We start from the raw sequence: 22926 nt of genomic DNA on the forward strand, positions 1-22926 counted from the left end.
ACTTTGTGATAGCTGCATGAGTACTTAGAAAAACAAAAGGAAAACAAATGCCTGGAAGTAGGAATTACTTCTTTTGCTAGGAACTAGAAGCTGAGACCAGTTCCAGACCCCCTTTTTTCAGACTAACAGGATGAGACAGATTATAGGTTTGAGTGGATGATTGTTAGAAAAGGAGGTGTTTGAGTGTTGAATTTTTTTCCCTAGGTTCTTCTTGGATGGAAAGGTGGTGGATTGCAGCCCTCCAAACACACTGCTGACCTATCTTGAGTGGAAGAGGATTGGAGGATGTTGTTGAGTCAGTCCCCAGATGTTCATTGGAAAATTAAGCTGAAAGGGTGAATTTTGTCATGTAATGCCTTTTTTTGAGTGGGAACTATTCTGCTGGGTATAGAGAGCTTTGATTCAGGCTCTCAGATGGATGTCACTTGAAGGTTCATAATTCCTCTGTCAGTATTTGGTTTGTCTTGGTTTTGTAACTCCTGTCCTGCTATGCAGAGGTTAGATTAACAGTTGTCAGTAGATGTTTACTGTCCTTTGAGAATACTGTGCTGTGGGGCTTTCTGCTGTTTTCTGCCTTTTTCATATATTAGCTGCATTTGTTTGACTGAGAATGATGAAGGTTTTTTTCTCTTCTGGCTTAGAGAACTCAACACTTAGGTTGGAAACTTCCCAGAAAAAAGTTTGTATCTATATGTTTTCCCACTTATGGAATTTACTTTAAATGCTTTTTGTACTCAAATAGTTGTGGTAGAAACAAAGAATTTCTATTTTGATGAAGGAAATAGGTGTTTTGGAGTAATACTATGTAACACTGTCAAGACTCTGCTAACAGAAATCTGACAAATCTTGCTTCAACTAGTTGCAAAGTTCAGCTACTCCACATTATGCCTTGATGTTGATCCCATTCAAGCAGTCCCTTATTTCAATTGAAGGAGTTTTAAGCTCTTAGATATTAAAAGGGCATTAACAAAAATACAATTAAAATTAAAGAGCTTAGCAGCAACACACTGGATAAATATAAGCAATAACATAGTTTGGAGAGTTTCTGATTTCTTAGGAAAATGCACTTTACTCTTTTACTTGTCAAGTCTTAAAGCTTGGTGGGTTTTGGATTTGAGAGCCCAGCTAACAGCTCAGCCCCACTCACCCCTCCCTGGTGGGATGGGGAGAAAATGGAAGAGTGAAAGTGAGAAAACTCGTAATTGGGACAAAGACAAGTTAGTAGGTAAAGCAAATGACACCATGCCAGCAAGGCTGCAGGCTTCCATTTCCTCTCAGTTTTTTCAGTTCAGCTGATTGCAAGGCAGCCTCTCATTGTGCATTTGTGATACGATCCAGGCTGGAGGTGGGTCTTTTAAGGGCTTGGGGTTTTAACCTGGTAATCTGAATGATGTAATGGCTCTGTTGTCATCACTACCAAATGTTTGAGTTCGTGCAATAGGGGAGGTAGTGACCTGTAAGGATAGTGCAGAAATGAGCAAATCTAGAAAAAGGAAACCTGAAAATTTCTCAACATACAAAGTTCACTTGGACGTAAGGTAAATACTCATTGTCATATGAAATAGCCTGTACTTCCCAAATGCCTGAAGGTAGAGCTGTAAAGCAATTTACATACTTGCTCAGAGACATTACAAATTTAGAGGCATCTTCTGAACTCCTGGAGTAGAGACAACTATTTTTTAAATTATAGTTTGTGAAAATGTGAAGTTTGTTCTTGTTGGTAATGTTCTTTTGTGTGATACAGAAATTCTAGGTAAATCAGTGGAGACTTTTGCCTTGAAGCACCACTTCTAGACCTCCAGAGTGAGTAGTTGAAGGGCAAGTGCTTTCCATGGATGCCCATGTCCTGCCTCTGCAGCTGGTGGGATCCCTGGATTGTTTTTGCAGCGTAAGGCAGTTCTTATCCTGGAGCAGTTCTGCTTACAAAGCTAATCCAGGCTATTGGGTTGGGCTGGTCCTGTTCCCATCTGATCAAAGCCTTCTGAAACCAATCATGCCTTTTTTTCATTCTAGCTAGAAGTTACACAACAAACAGTCAAAAGTTCAGAGGCCTCAGTTCCAGAGAGGACTTCGATTTATGAGGAAGCTCCCTCCCAGTAAGGAAGGATATGGATTAAAAATACCATAGTTGTTTCACTGTAATTTTTTATCTCCCCAGGTGGGTTTTTTCTGGTTTAACAAGTTCTGAGAATAACTGGCAGTTTTGCCACTACCAGCAAGAGGTGTCGCTGCCTCCTCTTACTCACTATTGGTCTGGTAATGCCTTTGTCCTGGCACCAGCTGTGGTGATTACAGGATTGTTCTCTGTGCTGTTAGACTGGTGGGAAACCATCCACAACTTTTATTCTCCTTGGTTAGATTTCTCCTAGGTTAGTGAGTTGATTTAGCTCATGCATGGGTCTGAAGTCTGCTAGAACTGGTGCCAGGTATGCAGAGTCCAAGAAGGAAAAACCAGTGTAGTGCAAGAGAATAGACTTGTCCCCTTTTTTTAGTATTGGTTGGTTAGATTGATTCACCCCATATCAAGGAGCACTTGGCAGGTCTTAGAGAAGGCACGGCCACCACCTCTTAGACTGGGACTAACAAAACCAAAAGTTGTTGGTAGTGAAGGGGAAGAAAGCCTCACTGGGCTTCCCTGCAGCGACTCTGAGTTGCCACAGACTTGCTGAATAACGCTGATACGTACCAGGCAGAGAGTCATCCTCACCACTACCTCTCTGAGGGTTAGCCAGAGCAGATCCATGGTTCACGTTCTCTTTAGCAGTCTCGCCCTGCAAAAAGTTGTCTGCTGACTCATTTTTGGAAAGTATCGATTATTCACCAGGACAGTGGGTTATCACAATTGCCGTTAATAGATGGGATTTTATGGAGAGCAAGCTGGTGACACACAGAGCACTTTGTGCTTTGTCATCCTGCCTGTGGCAGGTTGCCCAAACCAGCAAGGGAGAGAAGCAGGGCCAGCCAACATACAAACTCTTTCAAGTCTCTGCCAGGGGCTATGATTGCCTTTGGGTTTTGGGGCTATTGCTAAAACTTGGTACCTGTGGCATAAATCTACCTGAAAATAATTAGAGATATTTATACAGGTGCCTGTGCTGGCTAATGACTAGATTTTTATCTCACTGAAAATACAATTTTAGGTGAACATTCCTGAGATTGTTCAAACTTGCAGGACTTCAGTTGCTTCAGGTACACACAGGACTGTAGCTTTAATATAATACAGTGAAGCAAAAAATTATCCTTTGTGAAGATTGTGAAATTATCCTTTTTGAAGGCTGTTCAAAACCTGTGCTCTTGCTTTTCTTGTTTTACATGTGTGTATTCCCCAACTAGAATAGAAAAGGTAGTACCCATCACTAATATTAATGTTAACTGTTACATAACAGTTCTGATCTTTAAACTCCTTTACCACCGTCACCAAAGTACTTTTCCCAATACCTTTGTGAGATAAACGAATTTTAGCAACAAGTTGCTGAGAAGAATTCAGAAATGGCAAGATTAGAGACCAGTTTTCAACTACTGCCTTTTTTTCATTTGTGTGTGTGTGAATGCTTTTCAGTTTTGTGGGCTCAGTGCCCAAGGAATGTATTCATAGCATTCAGTATGGCTGTTTCTCTAAGTATGGGCACGTGTCAGGATTTGCTAATTAATGCTGGTTGTACAATGCTAAGTATGTATGTGATTAAGTACAAACAACTGTGTACTGACCCATTTATTGGAAATTAAGCGTAATGTAGATCGGAGTTATGTGGAGGAAGGCAGAGCTGATAATAGATTCCAATCAATTATTAGATTTTTTTTTTTTCTTTTTCAATGCCACATCAAATAAAGTTTCACTGTGTGTAAATATGTTTTTTTTTTTTCTTTTCACTAATATGATTAAACTTTTATATTGGACATACATATATGCATATATATGTAAGATCAGTCATGACTAGTGGGAAAACTGTTCTTTTCAAGCCTTTTCAATACATTTATCAATACATTGAACTGAAAGAAGTTTCCAGACAACTAATTGCATGAGAAAACAAAAAACTTTTAATTAAGTTTAAAAGTACAAGACTTTAAGTGTCACTTTCTGGTCAAGAAAGCTAAAAAATCATCATTTTCTTTTAAGACCGAAGTTTCAGGCTTAGCCACAGGAAATGTGATTTCCTTGCTTTGATCCAAGCAAACTGTTAGATTAGCCAAAAGTACTGAAATCTCAGCCAACTCTCACATTGGATTTTATTCAACAGGAAAATATTGCAAGTCATCCTAACATTGCAAATGAGTCATGAGTCTCCTTAGGAAATGCTCCCCTGGGACAGACATGCCACAGATGAGGAAGCAATGAAGCTGCCAGGCCACTCCCCCAGACGATTTCTCTCGAGGAGCACAGCCTTCATAAAGGACGTCTCTCCAGACACTACATTATTTTATCCTTTATTTCACAGGGGGAGCCCCAAAGCTGCGAGAAGGGCAGCGCGAAGCAGCGCCAGAAACTTCCCAGCCAGTTGTTTCTGTACGGGAGAAGCAAATAGGAGATCATGAGAGAACTTTAAAGGTAGGGGGAGATACATTTCAAAGTCTGTAATTTAGTTTTGACACTGAAAAATAATCAGAATGTGGACTGTATTGTAAAATTTGTAGTTCATGGGTGAAGAGTCAAGGAGATATATTCTCGGGATGGGATCACGGTCATGAAGAAATTCCCTCAGTAAATGGAATGCAGAGCTTGTCTAGAGCCTGGCTGCTTTGGAGCAGGGTTCAGGAGGAAGAGAGAAAGCTTCTTATCTACTTTGTATAATCTAAACTTTTAATATGTTTTCATCAAGAGTTATTATGAAGAATCAATAAGAAATGAACTAAACAGTAAGAAATAAAAACTGAAGTTTCTTAATCCATGTGAAAACATAAAACATTTTTCTTAAAAGGAGAAAAAAAGGTAGCATGATATAAATAGTGATCTAAGCAAATAAGTAGTTGGTGTGGTTTCTTTCTATGCATCATAAAGATACCATTCCTGGTAGCTGGGTCTGATGACTGTGGGGGAGTTAGTCTCCCCTTATGCTTCACACCATCCTGTTTCCACTAAGAGAGCAAGAAGGTGTGCTTTGGAAAAGAATGGCACCCTTTCTCTAATTTTACATCTCTAAATACGAATGAAGTGAAGCTGCATATCACAGTACAATAAACGCCCCTTTGCTGTGATTGCGATAGGAAGTTTGGTCCTGGCTAATGGCTGTATTAGAAAAATAGAAAAAAGGGAACCAAGCACAAAGTATGCTCAGTGGTAGGGGTGTGTGTTGTTGTGGTGGAGCAGGAAGGGAAGAGGAAGGAGAATGAAGTATTTTTGGATGTCTTCACAGGAGCCTCAGGTGTTTTCTAAGTTTTGTTTCTATTGCTAACATGCTGCCTGCGGTTATGAAATACTACTACAATGTAACTTTGTTCAGGTAGATGCACAGCCTGAATTTCTGCTGACATTATTGTGTAATTCGTCTGAGCAATAGGGAATTTTTGTCATTGGGGTTGCTGCGCTGGCAGCAGTCGGTAGGGTAGACATAGTTATAGAGAGGGAGTAATCAAACCTCAGAGGAAGGAGACAGAGAGGGAATAACCCAGAGGAAGGCAACAGTAGAATGAGTTGAGTACAAAGGGCTGTTTAATGCAAAACAAAATTAAGATGAAAAGACGAGTGAAACTTCTTTGGGCTCTTTTCTTTCCTTTGATTTGCCACAACTATTCCAGTAGTACTGAAGCAAGTCCTACCAAGTTAGGCGGACAGAAACATGTATTTATAAAGTGGCAAAGTGTGGGTTTCTTAGTTTATGGGTTTGGCCTTAAAAGTTTTTTCATTACTTTAGTTGCTGCTCACTGATTTAGATTAGCTAAGGAATCTGATTTCTACTCACTCCAGATCTTGTCCTGCAATTTGAGAGGCATTGAGAATTTTGCCACTCCAACTCCAAAGGCTTGAAGGTCTGAAGCCCTCATAAATGGGAGTTTCGCAAATGAAGTATGAAGGCTCATTTTAGAAAGTATATATGAAGACAGTGCCATTCTTTGTGGCATAAGCTGCCAAAATGCATTTTGGGACTAATGGTAGTTTTTCTGTGGTAGTAGTTGTGATTAAAAAAAAAACAAAAAATTTTTTTTGAAACCATAGTGGTCACATTTGATCCATTTGATGACAAAGTTATGCTAAACCAAAGCAATGATAAACACTGGCATGTTACAAAAACACAGTTTTCAGAAAATGTTTTCTTCATTCTGTTGGTAAGCCTGGTAATTATTGTGGATTAGTGCAGCGTTGCATAGGATTGTTGTATTTTCCTACAAACATATGCAGGAGGAGGAGAAAAACACTAATTAGGAAAGTCCAGGGCAGATGAAAAGAATAAAATAGATTAATGGAATACTTGTGTCAGCAGTTACATATCTCATCCTGGAGTACTGTATGAGGAGGCACTAGGGTTGCATTGTTGTGGAAAACTAAGCTCAGCAAGGAAGCCCAGCGCTCCAACGAACAAGAAAATTTATAGTTCAGTATCTGACAGGTATAGAGCTATTCACAGATGGATTAGGAAGATGAAACTTAAAGCTAATTAAAAGCGAGCTCAGAAAATTTAGATGCAATTATGCTTCCTTATCACAATATTTGCTACTGAAAATACAAATTTTTGAACACTGTGGGTAATGTTTCAATACTCCCTAATGCTTTTTGTTTTCTCTGTTCAGGCACATAAGGAAGAAGACAACCCTCAGAAAACAATGGAAGTGAACGGGCTTACGCCGGTGCCGGATTCCTATGACTATGATCTCATTGTCATTGGTGGAGGCTCAGGAGGTCTTGCAGCTGCCAAGGTATGAGGGGGAAAATACACACATACTTTCCTTGTAAGTAGGTGGGTGACATCCTCAGTGTCTTGAATTTGGTGTCTTTAACACTGTAGGGGCACAAAACTTCTGCCTGATCAGTGAAATTTCTTTTGAGGTTAGTGCCAATTATACAATATTCTTTTCTTTATGTTCAGAAGAAGGAAAACATGGTATACTCCTTAATATTCCCTAATACTTCTTATTAGAATGAGACTTAGTCCTCACTTGTGGGAGATGATGCTGCTGGAAAACAGCAGGTAGATATCTTAATAGTGTTTATTAATAGTTGAATTTTAACTCAGCTCATAAATGAAAATATTTTCAAAACTATTCAAAATTAACATCAGGAGTTGTATAGAATTTCTGTCTTTTCAGGTATAGTTGTGTATCTTAGGATATTGTTTGGCAATGGGGGAGATAGTGCAATTTTTGAGCAATTTTTGCAACTATGTAGTTGCAAAAATGGAGATTTTGTCTATACTTTAGCTGTGGTCTTACCCTTACTTTCTAGGGTCTAGTATTTCGTGCCTGTAGCCAGATGAAATATGTGGTTTGGTTAGGACATTGCTATTAGAAACATTTCTAGAATTAATCAAAAGAATTTACAGTGGTACAAAATATACAAGCTCTTAGAGCTGTCATTATCCCAAATATTTAAAACTTGTTGAAATTTAGTGTCAGTCAGTAGCTGTCTTTTACATCTGTAGTCAGGCACATTCTGTCTGTGGTAAGACTAACTATTTAGAAATGAATTGAGCATTCCTGTAAATAAAACTACTTTGTTGTTTAAGACTTGGAGCTGGATTATTCCTCCAGTTGGGGCCATTTCTTTCATTCTGAAGAAGTGGAGGAGGTTGTTGCAGAGTGAAAGAAAATAAGGAGAAAATATTTTAGAATAGCATTGGATTCACAGTGAGCCATGGTCCTTAGAAGTACTTCTGTTATAATGGAAATGTGCAGGGCTGAGTGATGATTGTAGATCCATAGTGTGTTTTGCTAGTCTACTGCTTTCCTATCAATAGGGGCACTGTTGTCATGGTGTAGGATTGAGGATTGAAGGTAAGATCTATGAAAGTCACAAAGAGAAGCAAACACTGGTTTTCAGAAGATGGAGATGTTTTGGGATGGGAAAGAGTAACAAGAGTAAAATAGATTTTGCAGTAAGCAAAAAGAGTTTGCAGTAATAAGAAGCCAGCTGTTGAAATTTCCATAAGGAGGTTAACTGACACAGTGGTATTTATTGCATCATTTTTCAGTTGTAGGACAGAAAAGGTGTGCAGTAGGAAGATAAACTGCCTAATTCCTTCAACTCAGTGTGTAAAGTGTATTGAGTCTCAGTGTTCTCAACCGATTGTTGAGTAGAGCAGAAGATGGTAGATCAATAAAGTCAGCGTCCCTATCAGTAGTAATGTGTGTATTTAAAATCAGTTTCATGTAGTTGAAGTGAAACTGTTTGACACACATAAACTTCTGACTTTCACTTAGATTGTTCAATTTTTTAAAATTAATTAGCTGGCAGTGCTTTAAAAACACCAAAACAGAAAAACCCCAGTTACACAATGTCACCCTGAAAACTCAGCTTCTGAGCTTCCTAACATAGTTTTCTAAGGACTTTCCCAGGACAGTATCTGTAAACACAGAGATGTGTACATTCTTTCTGTTACACGTGTTGTGATGGGCATCTCTCATGGCCAGTGCAGTGAGAAAGTGTTATCCTGACCATCCAATCCCTGGCCGTGGTCAGAAAACTATAAATCCTGGGAGGAAAAATAAACTCTTCTTTTCACCACACCTCAACCTGTGTTCGTGTAATCTATTTACCTTCAGTGGCAACAACACAACTCTCGTACAAAGTTCCAGATATCTGCACTCAGGTTTGCAGCAGTTCACCTAGATTGGTGTGCTTTCCACTCTGACACATATACCTCTTTGTGCACATCTTCCTCTCTACATTGTGCCCAGAGCTTGTTACTTTTGAGGCAGTTCTCCACAGGCAGTGCAAACACTGCCAGGCTGACTTGGTACAACCCAGCTGCAGACTCAGACTCAGCCAGGCCCCTGCTCCCAGTTCACACAGAATAGCTCCCTGAGCAGCTTTGCTGTGTTCCTGCAGCACTGCATTGAGCCCCAAAAGGTTTGAGAGCCTCCAGGGCAGGTTTGTGGCTGTGGGCAGATCACTCAGCAGAAGTGGTTATATCTGTGTGCGATCTCTAGTAAGGTGGCAGTGCAGTGCTGTGCTGTGTTATGTGAGTGTGTAGCTGAGGGAAGCTTGGGAATCCATGCATTCTGCTTACCTAACCCTGGTAAGGCTCTGTGGAGCAGTGTTTAAGAGTTGTCATTATAAAGGAGCTTTAATGACTCGTCTCGGTCTCTAGACACCATTCTGAGGACCTTTCTCAGAGGTGCTGCTGATGGATAGGAATTAGCTTCTTGGCCAGTCTAGATCTTTATTGGAAGCGGAAATCCCGTACAGCAATATTTTCTGAAGGTGTCTATAGCCTGTGTTATTTAAAGTGTGATTTGCATTTTGCATTAAGTAAGATACATTTAAAATTGGAATTCTGATTGTCAAGTATTTGGATTAACAAGTATTACTGGTAACAACGCTAAAGGCTGTCCAGCTCCTCCCAAACCAAACCCAAGGCCTTAGAGTAATATCCTGTTTCTGTAGTTGTTACTGCTTACATGTCTAGGAACTCATCATATGATGCCAGCATAGTTGTGGCTACTCTGAGTAGCAAAATTATTTTGAGAGGAATCTGTCATTGTTTCTCAGCTACCTAGTGCTTGCCTAAGTGTTTTTCCATGCCAGCAGTTACTGCTGTCAGTTTTTGCCTTTTTCTTGAAAAACACAAAGGGAGCAATCAGATTAGTATATAGTTCTCAGTATCATTTACAGGCATTAATTGTAGATGTCCTAATGAAACTTCTTAAGAATCATAGAGTGATTAAGGTTGTCATGCTTGGCCATGTGACTGCTTGTGTTATTTTCTGATGTGTTTTCAAGTATTGTTGGAGAAACCACCTTTGAAGGGAAAACTTGATTAATTAGGAATTTGTTACATAGGTTAAAAGTAAATGGGCATGTTGGGAAATAGTCTGAACAAAGTGACAGGATGAAGGAGTAAAGATGAGGTTGGACTCACAGAGTCTCCTGTGTATCACTTGATGCCATGCTGTTGTATAGCAGGATGAATGCCTTTTTTTTCCCTTTCATCTTCTTTTTCCTACTGAATGCACAGATGAATTCAGAAGATTAATGACTGTCTGTTCCCTTGCAAATCATTCATTGTTACTTAATTAAAAGTCACAAAGCTTTTCAGCAATGCATGATGTTATCATCTACCCCAAATTTAACCTCTAATATTTAGATATGTGTCTTATTTAATTTGTTTTGCAGGAGGCTGCCAAATATGGAAAGAAAGTGATGGTGCTGGACTTTGTCACGCCTACGCCTCAGGGAAGCTCATGGGGTAAATTTATCTTCATTGCAATCCTGTTTTAAGGATCTTTGCTCAGAGACTCTGATTCTCATGTTTGAAATCTGCCACACTGATGTCAAAACCACATTCTGTTCCTTTCTCTCAGGTCTTGGAGGAACATGTGTAAATGTGGGCTGTATACCCAAAAAATTGATGCACCAGGCAGCTTTACTGGGACAAGCCTTGCAAGATTCACGCAAATTTGGGTGGGAGTTTACAGAAGAAGGTAAAGAAGGACACTTTTTTCAGTTTTGTCATTTGTAGTGAAAATCCTGAGGTGGTTCTCATAATCAGATGCTTGTTGCACTGATTGTTGTGCTGGCTTTGACAATGTGAGGCAACTTTGGAGAGATTACACATCAACTGATGATCAACTGACTTGAAAAACTGAAGAGTTTTTCAAGTTTAAAGCCATGGGGTTTATTGCCTCCATGTTTCATCTGTTTGTTAACAGCTCCTGATCATGTTAGTAATTGATGAGACTGTTGTGTGAATAAAAGCAATAAGGTACTACTCCATTTTTGAATGTACCACAATGTGTAAGGGAATACCCCAGAATATTGCCTGACAGAAACTTAAAGTTACAAGCAAGGATTTCTTTTCCCTAAGTGTCTGTCACTACTATGTAAGAAGACAGATTTTACTTTTTATTATATCTGTTATGCATAGTTGTAGGATTATGGTTTATTTAGGCTTCAATCCTGTACTTGGAAGCATGCAGAGGCACCTCTCAGAAGCACCTTGCATTGCCTTCATTTACTGAGCAATGTGCACCTGCTCACAGCTGTCAATATATATCTGTCACTATAAAACTGTCAATAATTCAGTAAGTTCTAATTTTCAATGTTTTAAGTCATACCTATTGCACTGTGACCTCTCATGTTATCTGTGCTGATGTAATTCTTTGAATTTCAGTAGATTTACCTAGAAATAAAACAGGACTAAGACTAGGTCATGAAAAGAATCTGTTTGAGAATAGAAGTTTTGCTGTGGAGAAAGAATAACTCAGACTAAAAGATGAACCTTCCTCTTTTGTTTCTGACAGTCAAACACAACTGGATGACCATGACAGAGTCTGTTCAGAATTACATTGGTTCACTGAACTGGGGCTATCGGGTTGCTCTGAGAGACACAAAGGTCACGTATGAGAATGCATATGGAGAATTTGTTGGGCCACACACAATTAAGGTACTCCATAGCCATTGTTGCTGTGTCTTCCTGTAGTGCTGTCTGAATAGAGATGCTTTTCAAATAGAATAATTGTTCCCATGGTGGGACTGTGAAACACTCACTCTGGACTAATGCTTTGTATGCAGGCAACAAACAAAAAGGGAATTGAGAAGCTGTACACAGCTGAGAGATTTATCATTGCCACTGGTGAGCGACCACGCTACCTGAGTATACCGGGAGACAAAGAATATTGCATTAGCAGGTAAGAACAGGGAGGAATATGAAGTCATTCCTTGTGTATAAATGCTTCCCCATACTGAGGAGCACAGTCTGCTTGAAAGAAAACTCCATACTCAGATATTAGGAAAAGTGGGAATAGCATAGACGGTGATGTTATGAAGTTAGTAGGAATCTGTCTTCATGCACTGGGGCAGTCTTGAAACCCAGTGCATGAAATTGAAAACAATTTTTTTTGCAGATACTCAGTGAAGGTAATTCAGCTTTTGAGAAAACTGGTTTTGAGTGTCTGGTTAATTGCTAATGCCAAGCAAAAATGTTATATGAAGATACAATGTGTTTTCATATCAGAGCAACTTTTAAGCTACTTGATGTAGAGGCTGGAATTACAGGCTGGCAAACCTATAGCAATGAAATAAATAACTGCCACAATTCCTGTGAAACCAGAACACCATGTGGTATGTTTCCCTTTTAATAAGTAGTAATGAAATTAAAGATAATAGATAATACACCACTGTAAAGTGGTGCTTTAAAGTAGCTGCAAGGTAGAAGAGTCAGGAATCCCAGAGTTAAAGACTATCAGATTGAGGCTGTGTGTTTAATCTTCACTGAGTTCCTTGGGGTATAGTTGCTACAGCCTTTAATTGGACAGTCACATTTTATTCTATCTCCCTGAAAAAAGGGACACTTATTTTAGATTTAAATCTTCAGACAATTGTATCACCAAACTTTGTCTAAGTCTCTACTGAGTAAACATGGCGCCTCTATGAGTTCTGGCTTTGTGGGGAAGCCCTGGTTTTATAGCCTAGGTGCAAAGGGTGGTAGAACTGATGTAGCTTGATGAAACAGTTGAAAGAAATAAAACGTAGGCAAAGCAGCATGTTTTCTATAGTTTCATACTTCAGTCTTTGCCTGTTACTGTGGTTTGTTGTCAGTGTATATCTGTCACTGTGTATAATGCTTTAGCAAAAGGATAAGTCTTCAAAGTGATGATAGTATTTTATCTTAAAGCTGAACCCCTTCCTCTTTTAGGTCTCAGGAACTAAAATTTGCAGCAAAATATTCAGATCAAGATTCAGAGGGGAAATAAATGCCTACCTTTTTCAACAAATTGTCCTAAATTTCTGTTAAAAAAAACTTCCACATTTTTGTGGTGATTCAGAGTTTTCATACTTCTTTTTTTTTTATGTGTACTCCTAAATATAACTTTTTTATCTGTCACGCACTGATATTGTATTCCAGATCAACTTCCAAAAAATTAAGCAGGGTTTTTTGGGTGAGCAGGGAAATTAACATTGTTCTATTCTTACAGAAAAAAATTAGATTTAGATAAGATAGATTAGATTAGATAAGGTTTGACATTTTTCTAACTGCCTCTAATTTCCCTTTTTCCTTTTTTTTTCTTTTTTTTTTTTTCCCCCCAGTGATGACCTTTTCTCTCTGCCTTACTGTCCAGGGAAAACCCTGGTGGTTGGAGCTTCTTATGTTGCCTTGGAGTGTGCAGGATTTCTTGCAGGACTTGGATTAGATGTCACTGTAATGGTGAGATCCATCCTCTTAAGAGGATTTGACCAGGACATGGCAAACAAAATTGGTGAATATATGAAAGAACATGGAATCAACTTTATTCGGCAATTTGTGCCAATCAAGGTAGGCTCAAAGTCAAACAATTGATTGGGATGAACTGAAATGTTTTAAGATGTAAATAATTTTAATTAATACAAAAGTTGAACTTTCATTATAGTATCTGCTGTGACATAAAATGAGTTAATTTTTGTTTTAAACTAATTCCATGAAACTTAATTAATTGAAAGGTAGAATTTAATGCTAATATTAAAATTTTGTGAGATTACGAAGTTCATTGTTTTTGTCAGAATTAGTTGTGTTGTACTGAAAATGTTACATCTGCTCATCCTGGTTCTATAAATGTTGAATTTACTTAAATTCAGCAGTTGTCCTGAAATCTGTGAAACTTCTTGCAGACCTTTAATTAAGCAGATACATAATTTCCTCTAAGATCAGGGTCCAGTGTATCACAAATAGTCTAATTTTTCATGGCCAGTTTTCAAATTTTCAGGCAGAAAATACTGTTTATATGCCAAGGATTAATGGACTATCCAGAAAAGTAAATGGGCTTTAGAAGTATCGTCTGTATCATTTACTTGGCAAAGTTCTTAAATACTTGCTCAATTTTGGTTGAATTCAGTAAGAGTACTTATGAAGTATGTGTAAGTGTATATATATACTTACATACATGTATAGGCACATATATAGGTAAATTCAGGTTGAATTGAAACCATATTAGATGTTCTGGAGCTTTTCTAATGCAAAATTGCCCTATCAAGGACTTCAGAGGGTACTAACAGTATTTTTCTCTATGTTTTTTTCGCAGTAGTCCTTAATTATTTTGAAATAGCAAATAATGTATTAAGCAATTTAAGCTGGGTGTTAAAACAGCCGTGCTGCCAAATTTAACACTTTGGAGATTAAAACATTAAATTCAGTGAGGACTGTTCTTTCCACTCTTAGCAGTCTCAAGAGCAGCTTTTAAAATGCTCTTGCCAGTTCCCACTGTGGGTCTGAGCCTCTCACACAGAGTGAGAGTTGCTGTGAGAAGTCAAAATGGATGTTTCCAGGAGATTAGTTTTTATGCAGGTTTTTGTTGCATTAATCCCATGCTGTATGTAAAGCAGGGATGATTCTCTAGGTTTTGTTGCAGACATAGCTTTTTGTAAGCTCTAATGGGGAATGAGAAAGAAGGAGGCTGTTTTTAGAAGCAGATCATTTCAACTAAATGGCAAGCTGGCTCCTCCGGTTGCATCCTGTTTTGGGCAGTTCATTGCCACAGTCACAAAATGCACTTCTGTGTATTTTATCCTGTCCCTTCAATATGTGTCTTTGATTTCAATGGGAATAAAATATTTGGCCCTGTTTCTGACTGAGAATATCCTTCAGCTTAAGTTACTGGGTAGGTTTTTAGCAGGTTTTCTCATCTCTTTCAGACATTGTGTTTGAAGTTATGCATGTTGTGTTTATTAAAACCCTTTGTTGGGACTTTTGGAGGCAGAAGATGAATTATTATAAATAATGCTGCCTTTGAGCAGAAGCACTTTAGTACAGCGATCCTTTAAAGCTGGTGGGAAAGATCAATTGGCTTTTCTAAATTAAAAAAAAAAAAAGGGCAAGAATAAAAACTTCATCAAAAACTATGCTCTTTCTGCCTCTAAATACTGAACATGAAGTAGGAACAAGGGTGCTGTTGAAAAGTACCTTTTCATCTGTAGGATGAACACTAAAATTTCCCAGGATTATGTTAAATGTTGCACACTTACATGTCTTTGTATGTACTGCTGAGGGCTTTCTATGACAGTGGCTTCCCATGGGTGAAGGGAATGATGGCAGCACTTGGAGAAAACATCTGATGGTGTTTCCAGGCCTTGTGAGAGTTTTCTTCCTACTCACTTGCTCTGTCCCCAGTGAATACAACAGGTCATATGATGGGCTTTGACAAGAACTTAACCATCAGTCCACTTACATGAACAGAGATGAGATTTTGTTATGTTGGTCATAAGAATAAACACAGGGACATAAAAAACCACATTAAAATATGCAAGTATAAATGTAAAGAATCTTTAGAGTAAGTGCCTAATTTTAAATGGTTAAAACTCAATGATATGTGGTGGGAAAAATATATATATGTATATTTTTATTTGAAACTTTTTCTTTTTTACCCCATCCAACCCCCAAAATGTTGTAGATTGAACAGGTTGAGGAAGGAACTCCTGGAATCCTGAAAGTTACAGCCAAGTCCACAACAGGGGACCAAGTAATGGAAGGGGAATACAATACTGTGAGTCCTGTCTATATGCATGAAGAATGTGAAATAGCCTTCCATTAAGTGTTGGTATTTTGTGGGGTGTTTTTATCCACACTTTAGATTTTTAAAAATTATTTCAGCTATTACAATGTGCTAATTGCACACAATCAGCAGGTAATTAATCTGGAAATAAAAGTTCCAAAGTCAATTGTTATTTTTCCTTGCCAAATCAGTTTTCATGCTTTTGAAACCTGTTTCTTAGCTTAGGGGTGTAGATGAGCTTGGTCCTGTGGAATCAGTTGCAGGATTTTTTCCCAGTGGGATATTTGTAATAAATGATAAGTAATGATTTATAATAGCTTTCATAGTAATTAGGGCATGTTTTGTACTTAGCACAACTGAGTGACGTGTCATCTCAAGACCTGTTGTTGACACATCTTCACCAACACAGCTAATGCCCTGTGGCAAGTCAGTCAGGAAATTTCACTGCACACTTAAAACAGTAAAATTACAATGTGCAGGTGTGGTATTGTATGTTTGACTGACTGTTTCCATCACACCTCACTCCCCTCATTTTCATAGGCCTTGATGCTGAAAGGAGAAAAAACAATTAGTGAATAGAGTATTGGAACCATACAGAATGCGTAAAGACAGGCCAGCCTGGGACTTCAAACTGCAAATACTCTATGCCAGTGACCTGGTTTAACTGTGCAGTGCATCAGTCATCCCCTAACAAGGACACACCTCAGTGCATCTGGGGGCCAATACTGTGGGAAAGTTTAACAATGGCAGCAGAGCTGTTGCACAGGGTTGTAAGACTGGGTTTTTTTCTAGTCCATAATAGTGAAAGCTTTTCAGCAAGGAAATCAATACCATCCTTCATTAAGGAAACTTTTGGTTTCTTATTGCTACATCTTCACTGAAATGCTGTCACTCCTCATAGAAGCTGTGAGCTGTGTGTGCTGCACTTCAAGACCTTCAGTTCTGAAGATATTGTGTGTTTGATCATCTGTAAGACCTGAAAGAGATTTTGGGATTCCTTCAGGACAGTTTGTATGGCAGTTGTCATATGAAAAGCATTATATAGTTATCTGGGCAGTTGTCCAAGACTACAAAGCGTGCAGCAATTTTCCTTGTGATAGCAAAAGTTGGAACTTGATTTCTTAAGATAGCAGAGTTGATAGGATGGGTAAGAATTTGGCTTGGTCTGAACAAATGTTCAAACAAATAATATTCAAAAATAATATTCTTTTACAGTGACTTGGCTGAGAGCCTATATAAGTAAATTATATTTTCAGATAAAAAAAATACTATTTGATAACATTTTTATTTGCATGAGCACCTGAGTTTCTTTCCTAAAGAGCCCTTTCCTTATGGAGCATTTTGAGGTCACCTGCTCTGGTAAGGATACAGGATAGCACCTTGGTGTAAAACTGCAAGAAAATAAAGAATCTGTCCCTAACTAATTGATTTAGAATATTCTTGGGGTATTCTTCTAGGGAAAGCTATTTAAGTGTTTTTAATCTTAGCATTGCAGCCTGGTATTGTCAGGTCATGGTGGTAACGTGGCTTGTCTTAAACTCTGTGAATGTACAATAGGTAATAAATGTATTCACCTTACTGTGACCAGCCTTAGATACTAATCTCTAATATATATTGAAGATAATAGCCAAAGGAAAATGCACTTTTGAGTTTCTAAAAATCAGTCATGTGCATTGCTATTTTGCAGGTGTTGCTGGCAATTGGACGAGATCCATGCACAAGAAAAATTGGTTTGGACAAAGTCGGAGTGCGTATCAATGAAAAGTAAGGACAGACATCTGTGTACAACTCACTGCTGAGCTTGTGTCATGTCCTGTGCCAGTGGTAGTGGTGCAGACATCCAACAGCTTTGATGAAGAATTTGTCCCCTGTTTGTGTGCACTTGGATGGGAGACCATGTCACAGATATATCTGCATTTTCTCCCATAATACTGCTACATTTGTTTTTTTTGTTGCTGAAATGTCAATTTCTAATTCCTGGGAGAAAAAAGTGTCTGTTTCATTCTTTCCAGATTTACAGGTCTATCTTAGCTTCTTTCAGTTATAGGCTTTTCTAGGATCTGTCAGTTGTTGATTTTACTCTCTTTCTCTCTTCTCCTTGCACTCTCTTTTTCTCATCTCCTTGCTTTTATCACCTCTTGGAGCAAAACTCAGTTTGTTCATACAGGCTTTTAGAGCAGTGAGTTTTGTTTATATTTTAATGTAAATGTTACTACATGTTATTTTAAAAGATAAGGTTCAAGTAGCATTCCTTAAACTTCAAAGTGAAATTTTTTAGGTTGTGGAGGGTTTTATTTCTTCAATTGAAGCAACCCTTGGGTACAATCCTTGTCTTCTGTATAAGAGTGTTTGATGTTTAATGTAGTGAGGTTGTTGCACCAGGGAGTGGAGCTATCAGTAACATTTTCAATAATGGTAACTAAAATATCTTGCAGGCATGTAGGTCATCAGAGATCTTCTCTTTGAAGAAAAGACAAGGGACTGTGACCTTGACCAGTGTAGAGTTTTAATATATGAATGCAGTAACTGATGTTGTCAAGGGGAACAATTGTGATATTCCAAATAAGTGGAAATTTTGGTCCACTCAGAATTGGCAGACCTGTGTTAGCTTGTAGAACAGTACACATCTTTCTGATGTCAGGACACCTATTACTAGCTTAATAGAATGAACTATAAAGTTATTAACATCAACTGTACAATTTTTAACAAATTGAGGAAGTTGGATTTTTAATATGGGAATTACCACTGGTCTCTCAAGTAACTGTGTGACTGTTTCTGTGTCTGTCTGATTAGGTTTCCCTGTTACATGTGTTTCCTGTGGTGATTACTGCACTGTCTCATTTATTGATGAAGTAGGAAATATTAATAATTAAAAACTTCCATTAGCTCAGTGCACTTACAGCTAAAAAGCTTGCTGGCTGTCCCTTAGGTAGAGTGTGTAACAGCTTGGCCTGTCTCTGTGTAGGAGCCTGAAGGATAAGTTTCTATAAACAGCTTTAGCCACTGGACTGAAATTTCAGTAGTAGGAAAAATTGTTTTGTCCTACAAATGGAATGGGAGAGCATCTCTTCCTGTCATTTCTGAAAGTTGCCAGTACACAGCTTAGCTGGTAGTAGAGAGTGTTTCAGGGAGAGGTTCATCTCAGTGATTCAGGAGATGATTAGCAGCTTCACAAGCTACCTCCTCATCCAGTGTGTGAATTCCTGTAGTTTTGATCAAATTTGCCCTACTTTATATTCCTGCCCGAGACTGTAAGATTGTGTATATGAATTCTTTCCCTCATACTTCACATACAAGTCTTCCTCTTAAAGCTAAGGGGCCTGCAAGGTTATCTACACCTCCAGCCTTCACAGCAGAACACTTAGATCTTTTTTCTTGTTAATTCCAATTGCAGAACGGGAAAAATTCCTGTCAATGATGAGGAGCAGACAAACGTGCCATATATCTATGCTATTGGAGATATCCTGCAGGACAAGCTGGAACTCACACCAGTGGCAATCCAGGCAGGAAGGTTGTTAGTTCGGAGGCTTTATGCTGGGGCAACCACTAAGGTAAGGAACCACTTGCCACAAAACACTGTCACTGCTCTGCCTCTAAGTGCAGAGTGCAAGTCTGCTTGCTTATGGAAAACCTAGTAGAATTTTAAGGATTAGCTTTGATGATCATTTTAATTTTCCCCTGGCAAAGATATTATTGCAGATGTGTTCAGCTAATTGTGTAGGATAAAATTAATACCTTATGGATTAAGCAGGAGTCTCTTTTTTTTTCTTATTAAAAGGGCTTAGTTTTCTCTCAGAGTATAATGATAATGAAATTAACAGAGATCATTTAACTTATTTTTAATTCTACTGCCTTCCCTAAAAGTCATAAATTTTTCCCATCTTGTTAAGTGCTTTAACTCCAGTTCAAAAGCAGTTTACTAAACCTACCTGCGGTCCCTAAATAGAGTAGAATAGGAGTTTGTGATGTTCTTAATTTTCAGTGTTATTTTCACAATTTTTTTTTTTTTACTTCTCATCTGTATGTTTTCAATGTAATACACAGTTCTAATTGTAGTTGAATATGGACACAAAGGAAGATCAGATGTACCAATAACTCAGCCCGTGTTTATACCTGAATAGTTGAATGAATATTTTCAGTGTTATGTTTCATACTAGTGCAGTTCTGGGTTTCAGACAGGTTATGGTTGTTCAAATGGGAGTTACGTGGGTACTCCTTTACACCTTATGTTTAAACCAGAAGGAAAGGAGAGTGCCTTTAAAGAACTGGTACACTGATACGGGTGCTAGTCTCACCTTCATAGCCATATGGCATGACCATAAAGGTTTCTCCCTTTCAGAGCTTGCTGTATTCATAGCAAGTTCAACTATCAGCCAGATTTAGAGCTTGATTGAGTTGTTTGTTTTACGTTGGCAGGTATTGCAGTAACAGAATCCTGAATCAGTGTGCATAATGTCATTGAATTAGCCAGGCAAGGTTTAAGAAGCTGTAGCAGAAGCCAATTTTTTTTTTATTGCTGCAATGCTATGGATATGTCTTGATTTACATTTTATGCCAGATAAGTCCCTCAAGGTACAAAAATTGTTATGCTGCCAAGGGAAGCATTCTTACTCAGTGAATCCCAGAAACAAGTAACTACTTACAAAAAAAATGTGAGTGTGGCTTACACTGCCTTTGTAACAAATCTGGAAAAGCTGATTGAAATATAACAAGTTAGTGTTACAGATAGGTGGGGCAAGAACAGTAATCAGCGTCTTGGTTGATCCCCAGTCACAAAGGAAATTAATTAAGGTTGAAATATATAGAAAATAAAATTACTAGAAATGAAATAAAGCTGACCAACCTGCTAGTCTGCTGGCAGAATGATTCACTTGGTGGATATGGGAAGAGCAGTGGATGTTTGTTTATTTTGCATCTAGTAAGGGCTTTTGACACTGTCTCTATAATATTGTCATAGACAAACGGATGAATTGCAGGCTGAGTAAGTGGGCAGTGAGGTGGGTTGAAAACTGGCTGAACAGACAAACTCAAAGGGCTGTGACCAGCATTCCAGAGACCAGCTGAAGACCAGTCACTGGTGGTGTGCCACAGACTTGGGCTTGGGTCCAGTGCTGTTTAACACCTAAATTAAAGGATCTGGATGATGAGAATAAGTGCACCCTCAGAAAGTTTGGAGATGATACAAAAGTGGGAGAAGTGACAGGTTTTCCCTGTCCCCACAAATGGCTGTACTTCATGTCTTTGGTTCTTTTGGCATCACCCAGGTTACAGCAGATAAAAATGGGCTTTGGATTGTAGTGGTTCCCTTGCAGCATTCCCAGCTAAAAATGGCATGCTTTGTAGAAGTGGTTGAACAGGCTACTTTTTATCTCCAGTTTGACCTGTGATCTGGTACATTTTTTAAATGGGGCACTGAATTTCCTTTTCCATTTAATCTATACTAATGTTAGTGTGGCTTTAAACTGCCTTTTTATTCGTGCTCTAATTAGCACCTGGAATGGACAAACACAAAACTATACCTTAATTTGAGACAATTCAAAAAAAACAAAAGACCTTTCAGAATTGGGAATAATCAAGCTTTTCTTGCTGTGTTTCAGACTGCTGTATGCTGGTTTTATTACTGATGTTGTGTGGGTTTTCTGTTTTGTTTTGAATGCTGTACAGTGTGACTATGTGAATGTTCCAACTACTGTATTTACTCCTTTGGAGTATGGAGCCTGTGGGTACTCTGAAGAGACCGCAGTGGAGAAATTTGGGGAGGAAAACATTGAGGTAAATGCCTTAATTTTATCTGGGTTTTAGTTTTCCAGTTTGTAATTTAAAATAATGTTATGAGTCAATTAAAACAGTATTTTGTGCTTTGATGGAAGGGCAGAAGTGACTAGGTACACTTTTCGTCTTCCTTGGCTGTTCGTAGACATGTTATAAAAATAATCCTCAATTCCAATAGCTCTAATTGAAGATATGTTCTATTTTTGGCAAAGAGGGGCTAAAGGTGGAATATTTGGTTTTAAAAAAAAAAAAGAAAAAGGGTTTCTTTGTGTCTGCAAATACTTCAGGATAAATTTAAGCTGGGTATGTGCTGGAAGCAATACACTGGTTTTAATGACAAAGTAGAGCTTTTGTACCTACAGCATGGCAAATTCCTTACCATAGTGATTTTTACTTTATAAAGCTAAATGTTACACTAATTTTTCCTGTTTACTTTGACTGTACAAAGAAGTATGTGCTTAATTTTACTCACGTGAGTAATCCCTTTTCATTCCCTGGGATTGCTGGTCAGGAATGAAATTAGACAAATAAACACTTAGTGCCTGAGGCTGTTCTTCCAAAATGCTCTACTGATCACACTACAGAAAGTATGAGGGGAAGAAATCTCACAATAAACTGAACTTTTATGTCCTGCAAATATCACCTGAGGAGCATTATTTACAGAAATAAGCAAGTAAGTGGTAGTGCATGTAGTTGAGAACTTGTCACCCTCTTAGCTGACATTTTCTGATTTGAACTGTGGAGAAAAATAAGTAAATACAACTCAAAATGGCAATGTGCAAAATTCTGTTAACCTGACCACAGGGCAAAGGCTTAAATGCTTTTCTGCCCACAAAGTTTGTTTATACCCAGTCAAATTTTTGTCACTGAATGTAATTCTTCATGTTACATGTGAAACACTGGACCTTTTATTCTGGAAAATGCGCTTTTGATTTTCAAAAAAATTTATTTTTTAAAGTGTGTACCCAGAAACATTTGTGTTCTGGCTAAGTTATCATATTCTGATCTTTTTATTGTGTCACCTTATTGACTTTTGTTTTTGGAAGCCTCAGTAGGATTATTGAGTCACTTGTGATTTTGTAATTTAATAAGAGCATGGAGAACTGTGTCCTGGAAGTGTAATATTCTTATGGCTTCTCCTTTTTAATTTATTGGATGATACTAGTACTTGTTTTGTAGAGACTTCTGTCTTTGGCATTCACTAAAGGAAAATAATATCATCATGATTTCAGATGTTCTAAGTGCTGTGTACACTGCTTATTATTTAGGACAATCTGTCAGCTTTTGGAAGATTGTGCTTTCTGCTTGGAAATGACACAACTCTTTTTTAACCTGTGTTTTATTTCCAGGTATACCATAGTCATTTCTGGCCACTGGAGTGGACTGTGCCATCCAGAGATAACAACAAATGCTATGCAAAGATAATTTGCAATATTCAAGATAATGTAAGTGCATCTTTCCTTCCAGGGAAAACAATATCTATATGTTTATCATAGGAACTGTTGATGATACAACAGCTAAAATAGGTTATTTTTAACAAAT

At 38.1% G+C, this 22926-nt stretch overlaps 1 protein-coding gene across 4 annotated transcripts in view; it reads left to right on the forward strand.

The window, feature by feature from the left end:
* LOC131573660 (thioredoxin reductase 1, cytoplasmic) overlaps positions 1–22926 on the forward strand; it is a 36186-nt gene that overhangs the window by 6240 nt on the left and 7020 nt on the right. The window contains exons 2-15 of one of the 4 annotated variants that reach the window (XM_058827828.1): positions 205–335; positions 1745–1888; positions 4437–4546; positions 6724–6849; positions 10265–10337; positions 10453–10572; positions 11392–11534; positions 11663–11778; positions 13178–13403; positions 15511–15603; positions 17300–17376; positions 19007–19163; positions 21277–21384; positions 22734–22829. In XM_058827828.1, coding sequence (XP_058683811.1) covers positions 6757–6849; positions 10265–10337; positions 10453–10572; positions 11392–11534; positions 11663–11778; positions 13178–13403; positions 15511–15603; positions 17300–17376; positions 19007–19163; positions 21277–21384; positions 22734–22829 — 1302 coding nt within the window. In that variant the 5' untranslated portion in view covers positions 205–335; positions 1745–1888; positions 4437–4546; positions 6724–6756. The remainder of the gene's footprint in view (positions 1–204; positions 336–1744; positions 1889–4436; positions 4547–6723; positions 6850–10264; positions 10338–10452; positions 10573–11391; positions 11535–11662; positions 11779–13177; positions 13404–15510; positions 15604–17299; positions 17377–19006; positions 19164–21276; positions 21385–22733; positions 22830–22926) is intronic. The other 3 variants (XM_058827829.1, XM_058827830.1, XM_058827827.1) reach the window with 3 other exon arrangements.

Source organism: Poecile atricapillus, chromosome Z (assembly GCF_030490865.1).
Source record: "Poecile atricapillus isolate bPoeAtr1 chromosome Z, bPoeAtr1.hap1, whole genome shotgun sequence".
NCBI classification, from domain to species: Eukaryota; Metazoa; Chordata; class Aves; order Passeriformes; family Paridae; genus Poecile; species Poecile atricapillus.